Source organism: Thamnophis sirtalis, unplaced genomic scaffold, assembly GCF_051295495.1.
Source record: "Thamnophis sirtalis isolate CommonGarterSnake01/CBP01778 unplaced genomic scaffold, rThaSir2_p1.2 scaffold_2, whole genome shotgun sequence".
Classification (NCBI taxonomy): domain Eukaryota; kingdom Metazoa; phylum Chordata; class Lepidosauria; order Squamata; family Natricidae; genus Thamnophis; species Thamnophis sirtalis.
The window spans coordinates 98,981,529-99,002,883 of record NW_028261382.1 but is presented as its reverse complement, the minus strand read 5'-3'; the positions used below and the strand labels follow the sequence as shown (position 1 = coordinate 99,002,883).

General features: G+C 46.1%; 1 protein-coding gene across 1 annotated transcript in view; it reads right to left on the bottom strand.

Annotated features, from left to right (window-relative positions):
• Nucleotides 1-7,943: 7,943 nt before the first annotated feature.
• The window catches only part of DRD2 (dopamine receptor D2), a 58,130-nt gene continuing 44,718 nt past the window's right edge, over nt 7,944-21,355 (bottom strand). The window contains exons 2-8 of the mRNA XM_087706494.1: nt 20,032-20,335; nt 17,802-17,911; nt 17,074-17,210; nt 15,013-15,209; nt 13,387-13,473; nt 10,830-11,160; nt 7,944-9,931 (exon numbers count right to left, since the gene is read on the bottom strand). Coding sequence (XP_087562620.1) covers nt 9,738-9,931; nt 10,830-11,160; nt 13,387-13,473; nt 15,013-15,209; nt 17,074-17,210; nt 17,802-17,911; nt 20,032-20,304 — 1,329 coding nt within the window. The 5' untranslated portion in view covers nt 20,305-20,335 and the 3' untranslated portion in view covers nt 7,944-9,737. The remainder of the gene's footprint in view (nt 9,932-10,829; nt 11,161-13,386; nt 13,474-15,012; nt 15,210-17,073; nt 17,211-17,801; nt 17,912-20,031; nt 20,336-21,355) is intronic.

Below are 21,355 nucleotides of genomic sequence, written 5' to 3'. Positions count from 1 at the left end.
CATTTTTTTTATCATTATGTATATAAATGTGTATGTCTGTCTCTATCTGTCAGTCTGTTCGTCCGTCCATCCATCCATTGATATCTATCTATCTATCTATCTATCTATCTGTCTGTCTGTCTGTCTGTCTGTCTGTACGTCCATCCATTTCTATTTATCTATCATCATTTATTATGTATCTGTCATCTATCTGTCTGTCTGTCTTTCTCTGCATTCTCTTTCACTTGGATGTAATAAATATTGGCAATGTTTTATAACACATAGCAAATCATTATTATGTGTAGTAATTTTAATACCATCCATCCATCCATCCATCCATCCATCCATCCATCTATCCATCTATCTTTATCATCCATCCATCCATCCATCCATCCATCCATCCATCCATCCATCTCTCTCTCTCCCTCCGTCAATCTATCTATCTATCTATCTATCTATCTATCTATCTTTCTTTCTATCTATCTATCTATCTATCTATCTATCATCTAGCTCTAGCTCTCTCTCTCTCTATCTATCTATCTCTCTCTCTCTCTATCTATATTTATCTATCTTTCTATCTATCTCTCTATCTATCTATCTATCTATCTATCTATCTATCTATCTATTTATCATCTCTCTCTCCTATCTATCTATCTATCTATCTATCTATCTATCATCTATCCTTTCTTTCTATCTCTATGTGGCAAGACAAATCGTAAACTGAGGCAAAACTCACTTAAATGTCTCACTTAGCAACATAAATTCTGGGCTCCATTGTGGTTGGAGGTTGAGGACTACCTCTATACCTCTTCATAGTGCTTTACATCTCTTCTTTAAGTTCTCTTAAGTTGTTCTTTGTGTCCCAAGAGTGTTATTTGTATGTGCAAGAGGGGAGAGGGGGAGGGAGGGAGGGAGGGAGGGAAGGAGAGGGAGAGGGAGAGAGCGCACTAATGGAGGGGTTTGAAAAGGTGCTTTTTTGAGCCCAATAGATCTTGTTTTACGTTCTTCGCCGTAGACGTTGACCAACTGGCAAAATAACCTTTTTCATGGCTTCAGAGTTTTGCTCCATGAAGCACTTTTATCATCTCTGTTTCTTCCTCTTTCTTTTCTCTTGCTGCTCATGAGTTATTCTGGGGAGCTTCTCTGCATGTTTATTGCAGAAAATATCTTTTCGTTCCTGCTTTCCTGTCTGCCCCCAACCAAGAGCCACTAAATATGGGCCTATCCGTAACATTCATTAAAACCTACGAAAACAAGCCAGAAAGGGCATGAAAACAGCATTGGATTGCAATTTGAAACCCACACATTGTGCAGCATTAATTATTAACTCACAGACTACATTTTAATGAAAATTATTATTAATATTGATTGTTTCCTCTGTTTTGCTAAAGCAAGCATTTGTTTCCAATGGGTTTTTTTTCCTGTTTCGCATGAAAAACACTGAAGGGCCTTGTAATACATTGGAAACCGAAAAACATACATCACAGCAGAAGTTTTCCAATGGATTTTTTTCTGCTCACAGAGACCCGGGGAAGAGATTTGTTAAACTTGGAGGTTGCCTGTGCCATTCAGGCAGAACTAGAAGCCATCGGTTTGGACTACATCTCCCATAATCCCTTGCCAGTGGCTACATCGACCACTGCTATTGGACATCATCCATCCACAGGAGCACGGTGACAAGAATGCCAGGCCAAAAGTAGAATAGAATAGAATGGAATGGAATGGAATGGAATGGAATGGAATAGGAGAATGTAGAGTAGAATTAGAATAGAGTAGAGTAGAGTAGAATAGAGGAATGTAGAGTAATTAGAATTAGAATAGAATAGAATAGAATAGAATAATGTAGAATAGATTAGAATAGAGTAGAGTAGAATTAGAATTAGAATTAGAATTATTAGAATTAGAATAGAATAGAGGAATGTAGAATAGAATAGAATAGAATAATGTAGAGTAGAGTTAGAATGGAATGGAATGGAATGGAATGGAATAGAATAGAATAGAATAGAATAGATGAATGTAGAGTACAGTAGAGTAGTGTAGAATAGAATTAGCATTAGAATTAGAATAGAATAGAATAGAATAGAATAGAATAGAAGAATGTAGAGTAGAATTAGAATAGAATAGAGTAGAGTAGAATAGAATAGAATAGAATAGAATAGAATAGAATAATGTAGAATAGAGTAGAGTAGAATTAGAATTAGAATAGAATAGAATAGAGGAATGTAGAATAGAATAGAATAGAATAGAATAGAATAGAATAGAATAGAATAGAATAGAATAGAATAGAATAGAATAGAATAGAATAGAATAGAATAGAATAGATGAATGTAGAGTACAGTAGAGTAGTGTAGAGTAGAATTAGAATTAGAATTAGAATTAGAATTAGAATAGAAGAATGTAGAGTAGAGTAGAGTACACTTTATTGTTAAATCGTTGGTGTGTTTACAAAAGAGAAACACTGTCGAAGACCCTTCCAGTTGGGAAACTCTCCTATGATAGTCATATTAACTAAAATGTTAGAAATATGAAAAGCTGCTTCCTCACTGAATGGTGGATGTTTTCCACCCAAATGTTTACATTAACCTAGCTGGTCAATTGGCTAAAGGTTGCAGACTAAATATGATGTTGAGACTCTAGAAGGAGTGCAGAGAAGAGCAACCAAGATGGTTTTAGGGGACTGGAGGCTAAAATATACGATGAACAGTTGTAGGAACTGGGCATGGCTGGTCTAGGGAAGAGAAGGATCAGGGGAGACAGGACAGCAGCCTTCCAATATTTGAGGGGCCGCCCCAGAGAGGAGGGGATCAAGCTATTTCCCAAAGCACCTGAAGGCAGACAAGGAATAATGGATGGAAACTGAACAAGGACAGATTCCACCTGGAAATAAGGAGAAGTTTTGTGATAGTGAGAACAATCAACCGATGGAAGAGAAGTGGCCTTCGGAAGTTGTAGAAGCTTCATCCCTGAAGAGACTGGACCGACATCTGTCAGAAATCGTGTCGGGTCTCCTGCTTGGGTTGGGGGGTTGGACTAGATGACTTACAAGGCCTCTTCTAACTCTGTTAACCTGAAGATCTGATCACCTCTCAGCACCAGCTGCCCTTCACAACCACCATCTATTTTTCCTCACTTTTCTTTGATCACACCTGTCCACCTCTGGATTTTCTTAGGGCAAAAGTCTAGTTAGACATGTGTCATTGGGGACACATTGTGTTCAAGGATACCTTGCTCACATAAATGCAATAAAGATAGTCACAATCTCGCACAATCTTTAATGAAAAGAAGGACTAGAGGAGACATGATAGCAGGGTTCTGATATCTCAGGAGTTGCCACAAAGAAGAGGGAGTCAAACTATTCTCCAGGGCATCTGAGTATAGAACAAGAAGCAATGGGTGGAAACTAATCAAGGAGGGAAGGAACCTAGAACCAAGGAGAAATTTCCTGACAGTGAAAACAATCAATGGAACAACTTGTCTCCAGAAGTTGTGGATGCTCCAACACTGGAAGCTTTTAAGAAGATGTTGGATATCCATTTGTCTGAAGTGGTGCAGGGCTTCCAGCCTAAGCAGGAGGTTGGACTAGAACAGTTTTTTTCAACCTTGGCAACTTGAAGATGTCTGGACTTCAACTCCCAGAATTCCCCAGCCAGCGAGTTGAAGTCCAGACATCTTCAAGTTGCCAAGGTTGAAAAACACTGGACTAGAAGACCTCCAAGGTCCCTTCCAACTCTGTTATTCTATTCTATTCTCCAGGAGGTAGAAGCAAGTTGCTTTATTCTATCAAGTCAGACAAAGCCACCCTCAAGTGGTCCATTGCAGCCAAGATGAGAACAAATTTGAGGATATCTGAGACCCTCTTTGAACTTTCTGCCACATGTTTCTTGGAAAAGGATCAAGACGTCAAGTGTGAAAGACCAACAACGGGCTAATCTTCGTGCTGTGTGGAATTAAATAGCCTTTTGTACACGGCTACTAACAGGATTACATGCCGGGCAAAAGATTAATTCCTTCCACAAACACCGGAAAATGGCAAATCCTTTCCTGTCAGGAAACTGGAAATGCCAAATTATTGGAGAGCTGAAACATCTTGTTCTCACCAGCTGCCTGTTCGGGTTTTGTTTCACTCTGGACAAATGCACACCACCCTACAAATCAATTCGCCACCCTCTTAATTAAAAGATTCAAACACCATGAACGTCAAGGCACTGGCTTGTCTTCTTGCAATAAAAACAAAGGGAATGTTAGTACCTTTCCTGCCCAGCCACTCCCGGGGGGTGGGTTGGGGTGGGGGCTTCGCTACTTGGATCCAAAGTGGGACGGGTCAGCCAAGGGGCAATGGAGATGGTTCAGAGCAACAGGAAAAAAGCCGGAAGACTTGGTCACCATAAAGGAGCCGAGGTGGTGCAGTGGTTAGGGTGCAGTACTGCAAGGCCACTTCAGCTGACTGTTATCTGCAGTTCGGCTGTTCAAATCTCACCGGCTCAGGGTTGACTCAGCCTTCCATCCTTCCGAGGTGGGTAAAATGAGGACCCAGACTGTGGGGGCAATTTGCTGACTCAATTTGGTAAAAATCTGTAAACTACTTAGAGAGGGCTGAAAGCCCTATGAAGCGGTATATAAGTCTAATAAATAGATAGATAGATAGATAGATAGATAGATAGATAGATAGATAGATAGATAGATGATAGATAGATAGATAGATGATAGATAGATAGATAGATAGACAGACAGACAGATAGATGATAGATAGATAGATAGATAGATAGATAGATAGATAGATAGATAGATAGATAGATAGATAGATGATAGATAGATAGATAAATAAATAAACATGATAAAATCGTAGCTCCCAGTCAAGGATCACTCTTGGCCTTTTGATTATTTTCCTCTCTCCTGAGCAGGGTTTTGGCAAGAGATGGCTCTGGAAAACCATCTATTGACAAAATGAACCATCCACAAAGAAGAGGGAGTCAATCTCATCTCCATAGCAGCAGAAGGCAGGACAAGAAGAAGCAATGGGTGGAAACTAATCAAGGAGAGAAGCAATCTGGAACTAAGCAGAAACTTCCTGACAGTGAGAACAATTGATCAGTGGAATGGATTTGCTCCAGAAGTTGTGAGTGCTTCAACAGACCAACACTGAAGATTTTTAAGAAGAGATTGTACAACTATTTGTCTGAAATGGTTTCCTGCCTGAGCAGGGGGTTGGACTAGAAGACCTCCAAAGGTTCCTTCCAACTCAGTTATTCTATTATCCTTCCTTCCTTCCTTCCTTCCTTCCTTCCTTCCTTCCTTCCTTCCTTCCTTCCTTCCTTCCTTCCTTCCTTCCTTCCTTCCTTCCTTCCTTCCTTCCTTCTCCATCACAGGAGGCTATTTAGAAGAGGCTGGACTACCATTTGTCTGAAATGATCTAGAGTTTCCTTCCTGAACAAGGGCTTGGACTAGAAGACCTCCAAGGTCCCTTCCAACTCGGTTATTTTGTCAAAATGTTCCCAGGTCTCCAGGTGGAGGGCATGCTGTTCTCAGAACTTTTCGAAACTCTTAAATGTAGACCTTCCAATATTTCTCAAAGGACATGGGGATGTGTCTATCACATTCTCAGATTGTCCACACAAACATCCCTTCTCCAGATTTGCTATGGGAGACGAATCAAAGTGGGGCAGCCTAGAGTAAGGTTTGAGTTTCTGAATTCACAGAAAGCACTTCATTCTTGGTGACCCAAGTAATATGGCTTTGTGCAACATGCTGAATTGTCGTTCGGCCAAACAGCCTGGATTTGTGCATGGCCTAAGCCATAGTTTTAATGCAGTTTGAAAGCCTCCTGTGGGCTTCTTCCCATAACAGACTGAGTTCAGTCAGCCTACTAACTAATCTGATCTCCTTGTTCGTGGTTTTGGCAGCACACAATCACTTTTAGCGTCAAGAATCAATCATTTTGGGGAGTCCTCACTCAGGTGCCTGAATGCTTGGACCAGGAATGTCTTGGTAAAACCGTAGAGTATCCTTGGACCTTCTCATTGTCCAGACAAAGGCAGAGAGCATGGCTGCACTTCACCAGGATTTGGGAGATGTGTTCTTGGTGGCCATCTCAGTCCCACCTTATCTAAGGTGACTTTGGGAGTGTTTATTCTGTCCAGATTTTTTTCTTGGAAAACTGGGAAATGTGGGGGATCCCACAACACAAATAGTTGTGTGGAGTTGAGTTGACTCTGGCCATGCCTGAGCCATTTGCTTTTGAAAGTAACAACCCAAGGTAGAATGCCCTGGATCCAACAATATCTTGGGACCGCACTATTCAGAAGTGCTCTAACCCATCGAAACTGTTTAACTGTTTAACTGTTTATTAAATTTATAGGCCGCCCAATCCCGGAGGACTCCGAGCGGCTTACAGAAACAGAAATTAAGAGAAATTAAAAACAGATAAAAACACGACAAATTTAAAAAGACAAAACATGCACCCAATCTAAGCGGGGCTGGACCTCAATCCAGAGGTCAACAGCCCCAGGCCTGCCGGAATAGCCAGGTTTTGATAGCTTTTCGGAAGGCCATGAGAGTGGGCAGGGTCCGTATCTCTGGGGGTAGCTCGTTCCATAGGGCCAGAGCAGCAACAGAGAAGGCCCTACTCCGAGGCGTCGCAGCTGGCATTGTCCAGCTGAAGGCATCTGGAGAAGGCCCATCCTGTGCAATCTTATCGGTCTTAGGGAGGTATGCGACAGAAGACGGTCTCGAAGATATCCGAGTCCTAAGCCATGTAGGGCTTTAAAAGTGATAACCAGCACCTTGAACATTCAGTATAATGGAGGAACCCTCAGTACGAAGAGGTTCTGAAGGTTGAAGACAACTTAAGAGAGAGAGAGTCATCTGAGGAAGGTCAACTACAGCTTTGATTCTGTGTTATGCGAGAAGAGTATCCTGGAAGATGGAGAAGGTTGCACAAGAGCCTTCAACTTTCTTCTTCCTAAGAGCAGCTGAGATGGCCACCTCCACTCTTACTCACCTCTCAGGTTCACAAATGAAATCCCAGGAAAAAAACCAACCCATTTCCATGACATTTTATTAATTGCAGCATCTTACAAAAATACTGTGAATTTGGTAGAGGGTTACAATAACAGCACTGGCCACGGATGGGTTGACCATTCTCGCTGATGACTTGATGATGGTTGTTTTTTTTTCCTAGAGGGAGAGGTTGAAAAGGTTTCAGCAATAAGTGGTTTTCCCACCACCCCAACCAGAGCTTAATGGCCAGAAACCATGTGCAATTACTCGCTCCTAACTGACAGTTAGGATTTTTGTAGAGAAAAGGTAGGACATCTAAGGAGCATTCAAGATAGAAACATAAAGATCTACGTGGACTTTATTTGGTTTCTCTAAGAAATTGCCAGAAGAATATTTCAGGAAAGTCAAAGGATGTCAATACTTTTTAAAAATTTAACAGAAGATTTGGGAGAGAGAGAGAGAAAAAAAACCCCAAAATAAAATTCCTTCAACCTGGAACTATGTTAGTGAGACTTTTTCTGCCCTAAAGAGAATGAGTCTCAATTTTTTCTTCCTGAAAAACTTCTTGAAGACACCAAGGCCCAGATGTTCGGCTTTAAGGGAAATACAATCTTGACAGAAGTCAGCACGCCAGACAAAAATCATGTCAGATGCAGCTTCATCAAAATAACCTTTCCAATGACTTTTCCTCCTGCGTGGCTCGACTGGCAAAGCTGCACCACAATGGGAACACAGCAGGTGGAATCCTGAAACCTGTCAGTGTCATCACCTGTCTCACCAGGTGTGCCCACCAAACAGTGCAGAGGATGGGAGCCAGATCTTTTCTGATCACCCAGGAGATGTAGGGGACATGATAACATTGGGGGCCAGGTGTCTCCATCTGCATCACCCCTTCTATTCTTCCTTCCTGCAGATTCCCCAGGGCATCTAGGATAGTCTAGAACAGGAGTGTCAAACTCAATTTCATTGAGGGCCACATCAGGGCTGTGTTTGATTCCAGGCATGAAATCCTCTAATCTTTGCTATTGGTTCGGAACCGGGAGTGCACGGGGGTGGCACTTCTGCACATGCACAGAACCTTCTGCGCATGGGCAGAGCATCCATGATGACATCTGGGTGGGTGGGTGGAGCCTCCCACTGATGCCACTAGGGTTTCACCCAACAAGGGTGGCGAACCAACAGAATACCTCCTCTGGTTTGACCTCAGGCGGGGCGGGGTGGACATGGCTAGGGTGGGCCTGGCCAGCTCAACATCACTTGTGTCGGGGGCACCTGTGGTGGCCTGGGCAGGGCTGTGGGATCCTCCTGCAGCCCTCTGCCAGCGAAAACAGAGCTCGGGAGGGCCCCACGCATCCCTCCCAGGCTCCATTTTTGGCTGTGATGGCCTCCTCCATCACAGTCAGAAGCAGTCATTCCCTGTTTCAAGGATGGTCCGCGGGCCAGATCTAAGCGCCCCCTGGAGCGGATTCGGCCCGGGGGCCATGAGTTTGACACCCCTGGTCTAGAACAAAGAGAACCATATGTGGTTTGTAAAAAAAAAAACTCTATTGTCATCTAGTGGGTTTTTACATCCCAGATAAGGTATGCCTAACCCACGAGAGAAAGGAACGCCCAACCTTTACATTCCTACTAATCACAGATGATTCAAATGATGGCTTGTTGTCTTAATTGATCTACCTTACACTTAAAGAGCCAAGATCTCCTTCTCTTCCTGGGAAGGATTTCCTCAGAATTTCAGGCAGAGAATTTCCTTCTCCATTTTTTTAACTGGTTCTTTTAAGTCCATGGGGTTTTAACTTGGGGTTAACACGGATCTTCTGCATGTATGCAAACCACATAGTCTACCTTTGAGTGAAAACTTTGGCTTGGTTGAGATTTCTCCAGATGTTAATTCAGTTTTAAGTACCCCGACAAGGTCCATATCTTTCCATCCATCCTTCCCTGTCAGGTCTGATTTGTTCTCCACAAAATTCATTCCTGGAATCGGAGAAGTTGCCGTCAACCACATATGCTGGTGTACGTGAGCAGAGATGGCTTTTAGATTACAATGCATTCCATGCAAAACGAGACTGATTGGTTATCACTTTTTTTTGGCTTGGGCTTCTGCTCAGTTAATTCTGTTGAGTTGTATGTACATTGGCATCGTATAAATAAACAATTTCGCTTCTCCCTTCCGCCCTGAGATTTCATTCTCTCACAACCTCCCCCTCCCCTTTCCTTTTCCGTGTCTGGCAACAATAGTGTAGCGACTATTCTAAGCCTCGACAGCAGCTGCATGATTTGGCCTCGGCAGTTTGATGGACACCACAGTGTCCCTGAAGTCTGAAGGCAACACCCACAGAGACGATTCCTAGGAAAGCTTCTTCTTCTTCTTCTTGAAGGAGGCATCTTCCTCCTGGTGCAAAGCGGACAAGAATGGGTGTGTCTTTGGTGAGAAATGGACCATAAGAGCAAGGCGTGAGGAAGTCATGGCCTCTCCTTCTTGGGCTCAGCTAAAATTGGCGATGACTCCCATGGAGATCTTCTTGATCCCATCCAACTGTTGGTGGCGAGACATGGATTGCTGGCTTTCTCCTTTCAGCAGAAGGTTGCATTTGAAGCAAGCGCTCCCATCCAAGTCTTCCCCAAGTTTCACGTCGCACCATGACAGCTGTGGTACCCCAGTTGTGAAAATATATTGGCATGGCACTCTCAAACTGGGTGCTCCGACACATAGCCTTAATCCGGCCAGGTGATTCAAACAACTGACTCTCAGGCAGAGGTTAGCAATGAAGGATCTTCATAAATGCTTTCCGGAACTCAATGTTGAAGGTGGTGTAAATGATGGGGTTGACTGCGCTGTTCACGTATCCGAGCCACGTAAAGGCACTGTACATGACCTGCGGGATTGTACAGTTGCAGTGCATGTTCAGGATGTGGGTGATGAAGAAAGGGAGCCAACAGATGATGAAAACACCTGCAGGAGGACCAAGAGAAGAGGCCAGGTTAGCAGTTGCAACTGGGCAGGTCTGCCATCGTAATCACTTGAGCCTGCTTTGCTGGGATCCTGAAATAAATGCCAGGAGGGGGACTGGCGGGATGACAGGAACCAGAGGTGCCAGTGCAAAAGTCTACCAAAAAAGCGCCCAACCTTAAGACTGTTACCAAAACACTACTTTAAATACAATTGGACACTTACCAACTGGTCAAGGGACCGGGAGAAGAGGAAAAAGCAGGGTTTATGTGGGAATAGTCAGATCCAGCTTTTCTTATGCTGTAACCACTTGGCTTTAGTAAATGTATACTTTTGCTACAAATGGAATCGAGGGTCTTTCTTTTTTAAGAGTCCAAGCTGGGACAAGCCTGACACAATTGTTGAATAGCAATAGCAATAGCAGTTAGACTTATATACCGCTTCATAGGGCTTTCAGCCCTCTCTAAGCGGTTTACAGAGTCAGCATATTGCCCCCAACAACAATCCGGGTCCTCATTTTACCCACTTCGGAAGGATGGAAGGCTGAGTCAACCCTGAGCCGGTGAGATTTGAACAGCCGAACTGCAGAACTGCAGTCAGCTAAAGCAGCCTGCAGTGCTGCATTTAACCACTGCGCCACCTCGGCTCTATAATGAATGCATCTCCCTGCCCACCTCCTACTTGGAGACATCACAGCTACAACAGGCAACAATAGCCAATGATTTGGGACTGGACACTGGCACATCTGTTGAGCAAATATCCCACGTAACAACTAGCAATGAAGTTCGTTGTTTATATCATGGAGTAGGAAACTCTTCCTCCTCCCTGTCCCAGATTTCTAATGTGCCAGTGAAATGCCGAAGCTGTAGCTTCCACAAAGGAGGTTGGACCAAACTCTTACCAAGCACAATGGCCAGCATTTGAGTGGCTTTCTTTTCCTTCTGTTGTGAAAATTTCCTCCTGCTCATAGTTTTGAGGGAAGTCCTGGTTTTGCCATTGGGCATCGTCTGGATCTCAAAGACCTTGGCTGTTTTGGAATTGTCTATGGTATGCCCGTTCTTCTGCACGGCGAGGGGGCTGTTTTCAGGGGACGGCGGGGTTAAATTGGCACAGGGGACGGAAGCCGCTGGCTCGGCTGGTTCCATGCCACTTGGCAGAGGTGGTTGAGCATTGTTCTTTGGTGGACTGGTACTGGTGGCCATCTCCATCTCTTCCATTGGATCCATGGCCTCCTGCATAATGATCAGAAACACTGGGCTGTATAATCAAGCACCAAACCACATCGAACAAATGCTGAGACAAGAAAAAGAAAAATATATACGGAAAATATCTCCTTCAAGTAAGCCAATGAGCTGCAAATCTCTTTTACCAAGTGTCAGCCTCTGCTTTGCTGCTGCTTCGGCTGCCATTGAAACGGGGAGGGGGGCATGGTATTTGTGATGGGAATCATTATGTGCTGGAGGAAGATTCTAGACGCTGACCATCTCATTGCGCATGTGGAGGAAGGGAGTTTCCCGCCAAGGTTAACTGTCCGGCATTCCACCCTGATGATGACTTTTGAAGATATCTCCCACCTGACAGCTGGGTGAATTATAATTGGACTATGGACTGGGGTGCCAAGGGGAGGGGATTGAATTATACATGATATTCTCTACTTTCGCACCTAATTAACCAGATTCAGCTTCGCTTCGCTACTGTTCATTTCTAATTAGTAAAAGTACACTTAATTTCAAACAAATGGAGTTGAGTGGCTTCTTTCCTGATTATTAAATGTAGTCGCACCTGACACCAAGGTGTGAAGTGGAACGTGGTTAATAGAAAGGAACAGTGGTGGAAATGTGGCAGCACAACAGTGCCAATTCAATGGAGCCCTTGAGAGCACCAGAAGGGTGACTCCTGTTCGAATAAATGAAGCAGGGTCAAACCCTGTCGGAAGTGCCATCCTCCATGACAGCAGTGAGGGTCTGTGACTTCTGGGATTAAAAATATTAATAGCAGAACTGGAGAACTTTTGAACAATCTGAACTCTGGTTTTTCCTCCCTGTGTTTTGTGGGACCAAATAAAAATTTGAAACTTTAGAGAAGTCAGTTTCCTCTGTGCTCGTGCAGAAAAGGAGATGGAAGACAACACAATAGTCTGAGCTTTGGGGTAATCTCCATGGCTGACTGGAGAACTCTGGGAGTTGAAGTCCACAAGTCTTAAAGTTGCCAAGTTTGGGGAGCCCTGCTCCATAGGGTCTTTGTACGGGGGTCTCTCTCTGAGTGGAAGAAAGCCATCAAAGGACACAGGAGGGAGAAATATTAACTACCGTATTTTTCAGAGTATAAGACGTACCTTTTTCCCCTCTAAAAGAGAGTGAAAATTTGGGTGCGTCTTATACACCGAACATATCCCTTTGGCGTCTGCCTCCCAGCAATTTACCTCCTTGCAGCAAACAGGAAAATGGGGCTTGCGGAGGCTGCAATGGGTTATAGCAATCCTTGCAGCCTGAAACAGCTGATCATCGGGCGGCCTTAAATTGAAATTGAAAGTGAAACAGGCTGTTTGCTGTTCGCTGCAAGGAGGCAAATTGCTGGGAGCAGAGGCAGATTTTTTTGTGCTAATCAGGCTAAACTGAAGCAGGCTGCTTGCTGTTTGCTGCAAGGAGGTAAGTCAATAACAATAAACGCCTATAGAATGTTCAAATTATTAGACTTGTTTTTAAAGATTGCTTTATTATTGTTCTAGACAACTTAACAAAATGAAGTAGCTTTTTAACATAAATGCTTGATCTGAAGAGGCCCAGTGCTATTGTATCTTCTTTTAAATAGCAGAGAATAACTATACTTCCAGAAAGCCACATCAATTTTAACAGCATCTGTACAAGTATAGCCTGAAATGTAACACCACAAACAGTGTATATCATCTGTACTGTTTGCTGTTTGCTGCAAGGAGGCGAATTTCTGGGAGGCAGAAGCAGAATTTCCCCCCCTTGTTTTTCTCCCCAAAAGCTAGATGCATCTTATACTTCAGAGCGTCTTATACTCTGAAAAATATGGTGTCTTCTTTGCTCTTATTGGGCTCCAGAAAGGCAAACAGATTTTGGGGAAAGGGGGGGGGGATCACCAATGATGGTTTATGGCAGTGGTTCCCAAACTTGCCAACTTTAAGACTTGTGGACTTCAACTCCTAGAAATCTCCAGCCAGAAGAGCTAGCTGGAGAATTCTGGGAGTTGAAGTCCACAAGTCTTAAAGTTGCCAAGTTTGGGAACCACTGGTTTATGGGAAGGAACTGAGGTTTGTCATAGGTACGGCACAAAGTCCTCATCCAAGTGGAAGGCTTGTTACAGTTTTGCATACAAGCGGATATGCCACCTGCTCCTATGGGTGTGGTTGGTGCTTCGAGACGCATTCAAAGCCAAAGGTGCCTAAAATGCAGCTTCTGTATAGATTTGGGGTCCTTGGTGTGGAGACTCACCACTTTGCCCTTGTGGACAGGGAAGCTCCCGTTGCTCTTCATAAGGAGCGTGCAGAGCCTGACGTCTCCCGGACGAGTGCATTTCTCCTGAAGAAGAAGAGGAAGGAGAAAGAGAGAAGAAGAAGAAGAAAGGAGAAGAAGGATGGTTGGCATAAGACAGCAACTATCCAGAGTAGAACCAAGGACAAAGATCTGGAGATCAGGAGAAGGCCATGAACAAGTCTGTAGAGAAGGATACTGCAAAATCCCCATTCCCTCCCCACTCCAGGGGAAGGATACTGCAAAATCCCCATTCCCTCCCCACTCCAGGGGAAGGATACTGCAAAATCCCCATTCCCTCCCCACTCCAGGGGAAGGATACTGCAAAATCTCCCTTCCCTCCCCACTCCAGGGGAAGGATATTGCAAAATCTCCCTTCCCTCCCCACTCCAGGGGAAGGATACTGCAAAATCTCCCTTCCCTCCCCACTCTAGGGGAAGGATATTGCAAAATCTCCCTTCCCTCCCCACTCCAGGGGAAGGATACTGCAAAATCCACATTCCCTCCCCACTCCAGGGGAAGGATACTGCAAAATCCCCATTCCCTCCCCACTCCAGGGGAAGGATATTGCAAAATCTCCCTTCCCTCCCCACTCCAGGGGAAGGATACTGCAAAATCTCCCTTCCCTCCCCACTCCAGGGGAAGGATACTGCAAAATCCCCATTCCCTCCCCACTCCAGGGGAAGGATACTGCAAAATCTCCATTTCCTCCCCACTCCAGGGGAAGGATATTGCAAAATCTCCCTTCCCTCCCCACTCCAGGGGAAGGATATTGCAAAATCTCCCTTCCCTCCCCACTCCAGGGGAAGGATACTGCAAAATCCCCATTCCCTCCCCACTCCAGGGGAAGGATACTGCAAAATCCCCATTCCCTCCCCACTCCAGGGGAAGGATACTGCAAACTCCCCATTCCCTCCCCACTCTAGGGGAAGGATACTGCAAAATCTCCCTTCCCTCCCCACTCTAGGGGAAGGATACTGCAAAATCCCCATTCCCTCCCCACTCCAGGGGAAGGATACTGCAAAATCCCCATTCCCTCCCCACTCCAGGGGAAGGATACTGCAAAATCCCCATTCCCTCCCCACTCCAGGGGAAGGATACTGCAAAATCCCCATTCCCTCCCCACTCCAGGGGAAGGATACTGCAAAATCTCCCTTCCCTCCCCACTCCAGGGGAAGGATATTGCAAAATCTCCCTTCCCTCCCCACTCCAGGGGAAGGATACTGCAAAATCTCCCTTCCCTCCCCACTCTAGGGGAAGGATATTGCAAAATCTCCCTTCCCTCCCCACTCCAGGGGAAGGATACTGCAAAATCCACATTCCCTCCCCACTCCAGGGGAAGGATACTGCAAAATCTCCCTTCCCTCCCCACTCCTGGAGCCAGCCAGAGGTGGCATTTGCCGGTTTTCTGAACTGCTCAAATTTTCCGCTACCGGTTCTCCTGAACCTGTCAGAACCTGCTGGATTTCACCCCTGTGTTGATTGGGGGAGGAGGCTGAGGAGAGAGGAAATCTTAGGGTGGAAGCCGTAAGTGGGGGAGTGGGGCGGAGGAGATGGAGATTGGGAGGAGGCAGCTGGGGGGGTTACCTTCATTGGGGCCTGCGTCTCGGCGTCCAGGCCCACGTGGCTGGAGATGCGTTTGGTGTTGACCCGTTTCCTGCGTTTCCTCAACACTACATAGATCTGCACGTACACCAGCAGGGTGACAATGAAAGGAACGTAGAAGGAGACGATAGAAGAATACACAACAAAGGCAGGGTTGGCAATGATACACTCATTCTTCTCTGGAAGACACAAGAGAGGGCAGGAGTGTTGCCCCGGCCATTAGGAGCTACAGTCAGCCTGGGTGTCCAGAGAGCTGTGGGCGCAAGAAGGGCAAGAGAGGTCCCTTGGGAGGTGGAATCCCATCTTCTTCACCCTTTCCTTCTGAGGAAGGGGCCTTCCATGGATGAGACCTTCCATTTGAGGGAGGGAACCACTCTAGCTTTTACTCAGATTTGAATAAAGAGCAATAAAGAGCAAAGAGCAAGGGGGCGAAAGCTTCCCCAACGCACAAATAAGGCTTTTTAAGGGGTAGCAAGGTACTCAGATCAAGCAAGCAACCAGGGCCATTCGTGGACAACAATTATAAAACCGGCAACTTTATTGTCTACCACCTACATCCCTGATGGCAAACTTATGGCACGTGTGCCAGAGGTGGCACGCACAGCCCTCCCTGTGGGCACACGCATTGTCGCAAGCTGCTGTTCTGGTTTCCAGCACACACATACCTGCCAGCCAGCTGGTCTTCACGGGTGCCGGAGTGCTGGAAAATGGCCTGAAAATGGCCCAAAGAACAGGGCGTTTTCCAGGCCATTTTTGGCCCCAAAAGTGGCCTGATAATGGCCCAAAAAGGCCAAAAAAACAGGCATGCGTACTCCACCCAGCTGGTCTTTGGGTTTCTGGCACTCCAGCACACGCACACACATGCACACACAAAAGGTTTGCCATCACTGACCCATATTACAAGAATCCCACCAGACTTCTTGCTTTCATCCAGAGAAGACTCATGGAATTGGGGGAAGATCAAGCCACTTGCAGCCATGCAAGGACTCCAAACTAGATCCCCATTTGACTCCTCCTTCCAGCCTGGCTGGCAGTTTCCCAACACTTTCAGGAATGGATGAGGGAAAGTCCCCCTTCCCCACCCCCACCCCATCATTTGCACTGATATCACCCAAACGTAAGCCTAGAATAAGAACCTCTTAGATCTGGATCAAGCTGCGTTTTCAACTGGAGAGGCTTAAAGCAAGTAGTGGAACAAGGAGCCTGGCAGGGGACACCCGGGAGTTCCGCAGTTACAGCTCAGCATGACCAAAATAGCAATAGCAATAGCAGTTAGACTTATATACCGCTTCATAGGGCTTTCAGCCCTCTCTAAGCGGTTTACAGAGTCAGCATATCGCCCCCAACAACAATCCGGGTCCTCATTTCACCCACCTCGGAAGGATGGAAGGCTGAGTCAACCCTGAGCCGGTGAGATTTGAACAGCCGAACTGCAGAACTGCAGTCAGCTGAAGTGGCCTGCAGTGCTGCATTTAACCACTGCGCCACCTCGGCTCCAAAAGACTCAGAAGAACGACTGGCCACATTTGCAAGGAGTCTTGATTTTTCCTGGCTCTGCTCTGCGTGTCTGGGGATTTCCTCTGCACATTTCTCTTCTCACTTCAGTGAGAAAAGTGTGCAATATTCATGACAGAGACTGGAACCCCTAAAGCAGTGTTTCTCAACCTTGTCAACTTGAAGATGTCTGGACTTCAACTCCCAGAATTCCCCAGCCAAGTTGACAAGGTTGAGAAACACTGCCCTAAAGCCATGATGGCGAACTTATGGCACATGTGCCATAGGTGGCACGCGGAGCCATATCTGCTGGCACGTGAACCATCAGCTCCAGCACACATGCGTGCACTGGCCAGCTGATTTTCAGCTTTCCGGTGGGCTGGGGAAGGCTGTTTTCATCCTGAAAGCCTTCTCGAAAGCCTCCAGAGCCTGGGAAGGGTGAAAACGGTCTCCACCAGCCACCCCAGAGGCAATACCAAGCTCAGCTTGGAGGCGAGCAGTGCATGGGGGGAGCATGGAGGTGGGGAGTTGCGCACACATGTGCTATACCTGTGTTGTTCAGCCCAAACATCAGCGGGCAGGAGATGGCGAAGGAGAGGATCCACACCACGGCAATCATCCCAGTGACTCTGCGCTTGGAGCTGTAGCGGGTGTTGTACAGCATGGGCATGGCCACAGCAGTGTACCTGTGGGAAAGGATGCAACAACAACAGTGGGGGGGACATGGGGAGCACATCCCATTGTCAAGGTTCCAAAAAACACCCCCAGCGCAATAAAACCTTGAGGATTGAGTTTCCTCAAAGTTCCAATTTATTAGAGATGTCCTGTGGGCACATCTGGGGAAACCCGAATCTGAAAGCTTCCAGGTGTTCCCCACCCAGTTGAAAGTTCAAAATCCTGCCCCCACACCCACAAGTCCATCACGTGGTCCAATCTTCCATTGCCACGAAGACAGATTCCTCCCATCCAGTTCTGGTCAGGTGCAGAAAGAAAGATGACCTTGACTTTCTAAGTAGAATGTTATTATGGCTACATATCGCCCAACTCCATATAATGCCCCCTCTCATTTTCCCACAGTAGAAAGTGTGGCAGGCCTGAAGTCCAAAAGAACAGATGCCTTGCAGGCATGACACTCATCTCTTGAAAGCAAGCAAGAGAGAAGACCTTTTCTTCGAGATGTGGGTCCAGAAGTTGGAAAGGGCATGGGGAGAGGGGGAAAAAAAGAGTGTGGGGGAAGCTGGAGGCTTGGCCTGGCAGACCCAGCGGGCATGACTCACCTGTCAATGCTGATGGCGCAGAGATTAAGAATGCTGGCTGTGCACATCATCACATCCAGGGTGACGAAGATGTCACAGTGAATGCGTCTGAAGCGCCACTCACCAACCACCTGGAGAGAGAGGAGAAATGGAGAAAGGAGCACCATCAGGCTAAAGTTCAAAGAGGGCGAGCGTGGATCAACTGTGGGCGTGGGTGTGCATGCCCATTCCCCATGCAAAAGTGTGGGATTCATTCTCTTTTGCTTAATCTTTTATTCTGACTTTGGCTGCAAACCTGTCAGTCATGTCAGGCAAACATGTTATCATCCAGCACTGGCTGGATGAAGGAATTTCTGCTCTGCAATGCTAACAGTCTCTGGGAATGAATGGGATGAGGGACCGGGACCTCCTCAGCCCCCCCACCCCACTCAAAGCCCCCTCCCACTGGCCTGCCTTTTGCCCCTGTCTCCAGAGAGAAGTCTGGGCTATTTTGGTTCATGGGATACTTTAGAGCCTAGGTGGCGCAGTGGTTAGGGTGCAGTACTGCAGGCCACTTCAGCTGACTGTTATCTGCAGTTCAGTGGTTCAAATCTCACCGGCTCAAGGTTGACTCAGCCTTCCATCCTTCCGAGGTGGGTGAAATGAGGACCCAGACTGTGTTGGTGATATGCTGACTGTAAATTGCTTAGAGAGGGCTGAAAGCCCTATGAAGCGGTATATAAGTCTAACTGCTATTGCTATTGCTACTTTGACTTGTATCAGCATTTTTTTATCAGGCTCTCATAAAAACCGATTTGCAAATATGGCTCATAAACCCGGTTTTTAAAAATTCAGAAAAGCAGAATATTAATTGCTTATGGCAGTGATGAACCTGTTGCTTTCTCTCCCTGCGTGTCGCCAGCAGATGCATTCCTAATGATGTAACCATACCCATGTTCACTCTGCTTCAGGAATGCAACCAAGCGGATCCCAGCATGCTTTTCCCCTAGAAGGAAAAACGACTGTGGAAAATGCACAGCCCTCTGTGGAAAAAGTGTGAGTGGGGTATGGATCAGTGATGGGATTCAAAATAAAATTACTACCGGTTCTGTGAGCGTGGCTTGGTGGGCGTGGCAGGGGAAGGATACTGCAAAATCCCTATTCTCTCCCCACTCTGGGGCCAGCCTGAGGGGGCATTTGCTGGTTCTCCGAACTACCCAAAATTTCTGCTACCGGTTCTCCAGAATCTGTCAGAACCTGCTGAATTTCACCCCTGGTCCAGAGGTATTTCACGAGAAGAGTCCTCTACTCCTCTGCTCACAATAGAATCCCTCATGCCACCAGGCCTGAAATTTTGGGCTTGGACAACCTAGAATTATGACGCCTACAATCTGACCTAAGCATAGTACACGAATTTGTCTGCTACAACATCCTACCTGTCAACAATTACTTCAGTTTCAACCTCAATAATACACAGGCAAACAATCGATACAAACTCAAGGTAAACCGTTCCAAATTCAATTGCAAAAATACGACTTCAGCAACAGAGAGGTCAATGCCTGGAATGCTCTACCTGACTCCATTGCTACATCCTCAAAGCCCCACAGCTTCAACCTCAAACTGTCTAGCGTGGACCTCACCCCACTCCTAAGAGGTCCATAAAGTGGGCGTGCATAAATGCACCAGCGTTCCTACCATCCCTGTCCTACTGTCCCCATCTATTTGTGCTCATTTCCTTTGTCCATGTCCATGTTTATACTTATACCTGTGATCTTGTACATGCTTGAAAAACAAAATCAGAACCTGCTGGATTTCACTCCTGGTATGGATGCTTTATTAGTCTCAGCAGGTGGAGGCTCCAGGAAATCTTGCCTGGGCTTGGAAGCTCGATAGGGTTAGCATTCTGAAGACTGATTACTGTCCCATGGAAATCCCAGCCTCCTTGCTAGATTGGGAAGTCCAACAAAATTAGATCGCGTATTCCTACCAAGAAAGGTCCTGTTGGTTTCCTGAATTCACCAGAGGTTCTGCTCGGTTTGAGGGCACCTGACCTCTGGAGCTTTCTCTCCCAAGGAGAACTTCCATGGGTGAAGACCTGACAATTAATTGACCACTTTCAAGAGACATTTTACTCCGCCCTTATATTTCTCTTGGTGGCCCACATTTTCCCTACAGAACTTCTTGCTTCTGAAGGAACCTACAACGGGAATGCCTACAACGGGCATCTGCCAGGCCTCCAGAAGATCTGAGGTTGCAACCGTAGCCTTCTTACCTCCATATAGACCACCCATGGCATCACCAGGGTAGCCAAGAGCAGGTCAGCCACAGCGAGGCTGACAATCAGGTAGTTGGTGGTGGTCTGCAGGGTTTTCTCCTTGGACACAGCCATGCAGACCAGCACATTGCCAAAGACGATGACAAAGATGAGGAGAGTCAGCAGCATGGCGTAGTAGTTGTAGTGGGTGGGCTTCTGCTCCAGGCTGGAGTCATTGAGAGTCCTGTTTTCATAGCTGTCGTTGTACCAGGAGATATTTGGGAAATCCATGGAGATGAAGCACCCTCGGTTTGGACACCTGCTTGAGATGAAGGAAGACATCAAGGTGTGTTTGGGTCTCTTATTCAAGACCAAGCACACCGGCCACCTTTCTCAGGGCACAAAGATTCCAGAGTATAATTATTGAGCCTGTGAAGGATCAGAAGATGCAATGTACGTCCAGGTGAGACCCTGGGGGATGAGAGGGAGGGTCACCTTCGGAGATAGGACCCAGGGGTGGATGGAATGCACATGAGAGTGAAGAATATGAATTCTGATAAAACATTTTTCTCTTGTCTTCATTTCTTTGCCTTACAATAAACAACCAAGAGCTTTGCTCCTTTCCTGTCTCTTTCACTGAAGAGTGGGGGGGGGAAGTGGGGAGGTTTCTGCTTCAGACAAAAGTTTTAAACTGCTTATACTTTTGTCTGCAGAAGGAGGGGGGTCGCGGGGGAGCTTCCTCAGATAAAAACTGTTTGTTCTTTTATTCTGCTCTGCAATAGGAAGGGGAAGCTGCACATTAACAGCGAGAGAGAAGTTAGCACCTTAAAACCACTAACCACTAGCCAGGATATTAGGAACAAGAATAGCTCACTTCTAAGAAAACCCCCAAAACCCACAGAGCTGGCACATTTGTGCAATACCTGTGACCTGGGATGAAAAACAGGTGATGTGACATTTAGCTATTTAACTTAACAAGTGTAAGGGTTTGGGGGGGGGGCAGAGATCCAAATAACCCATCAGTATTATCTCTTATGCATGCTGTCAGCTCCTCTTCACTTACTAATTAGGAAAGAAAGACCACGAGTCTCCATGTGTGGAAAACAAGTGTACTTTTACTAATTAAAAATGATTAAAGGCATAGCGTAGCGAAATCTGAACATTTAGGCGCGAAAGTGATTGATATATAGAATAGCCCATTCCCCTCCCCTTGGCATCACAGTTACAACCCAATCATAATTCTTCCAAGTGTCAGGTGTGAGATAACTTCAAAAGGCATCACGAAGATGGAATGTCGGTGCCGTTAGTCCAGGCGGGAAAACTCCCACGCATGCGTAGTCCG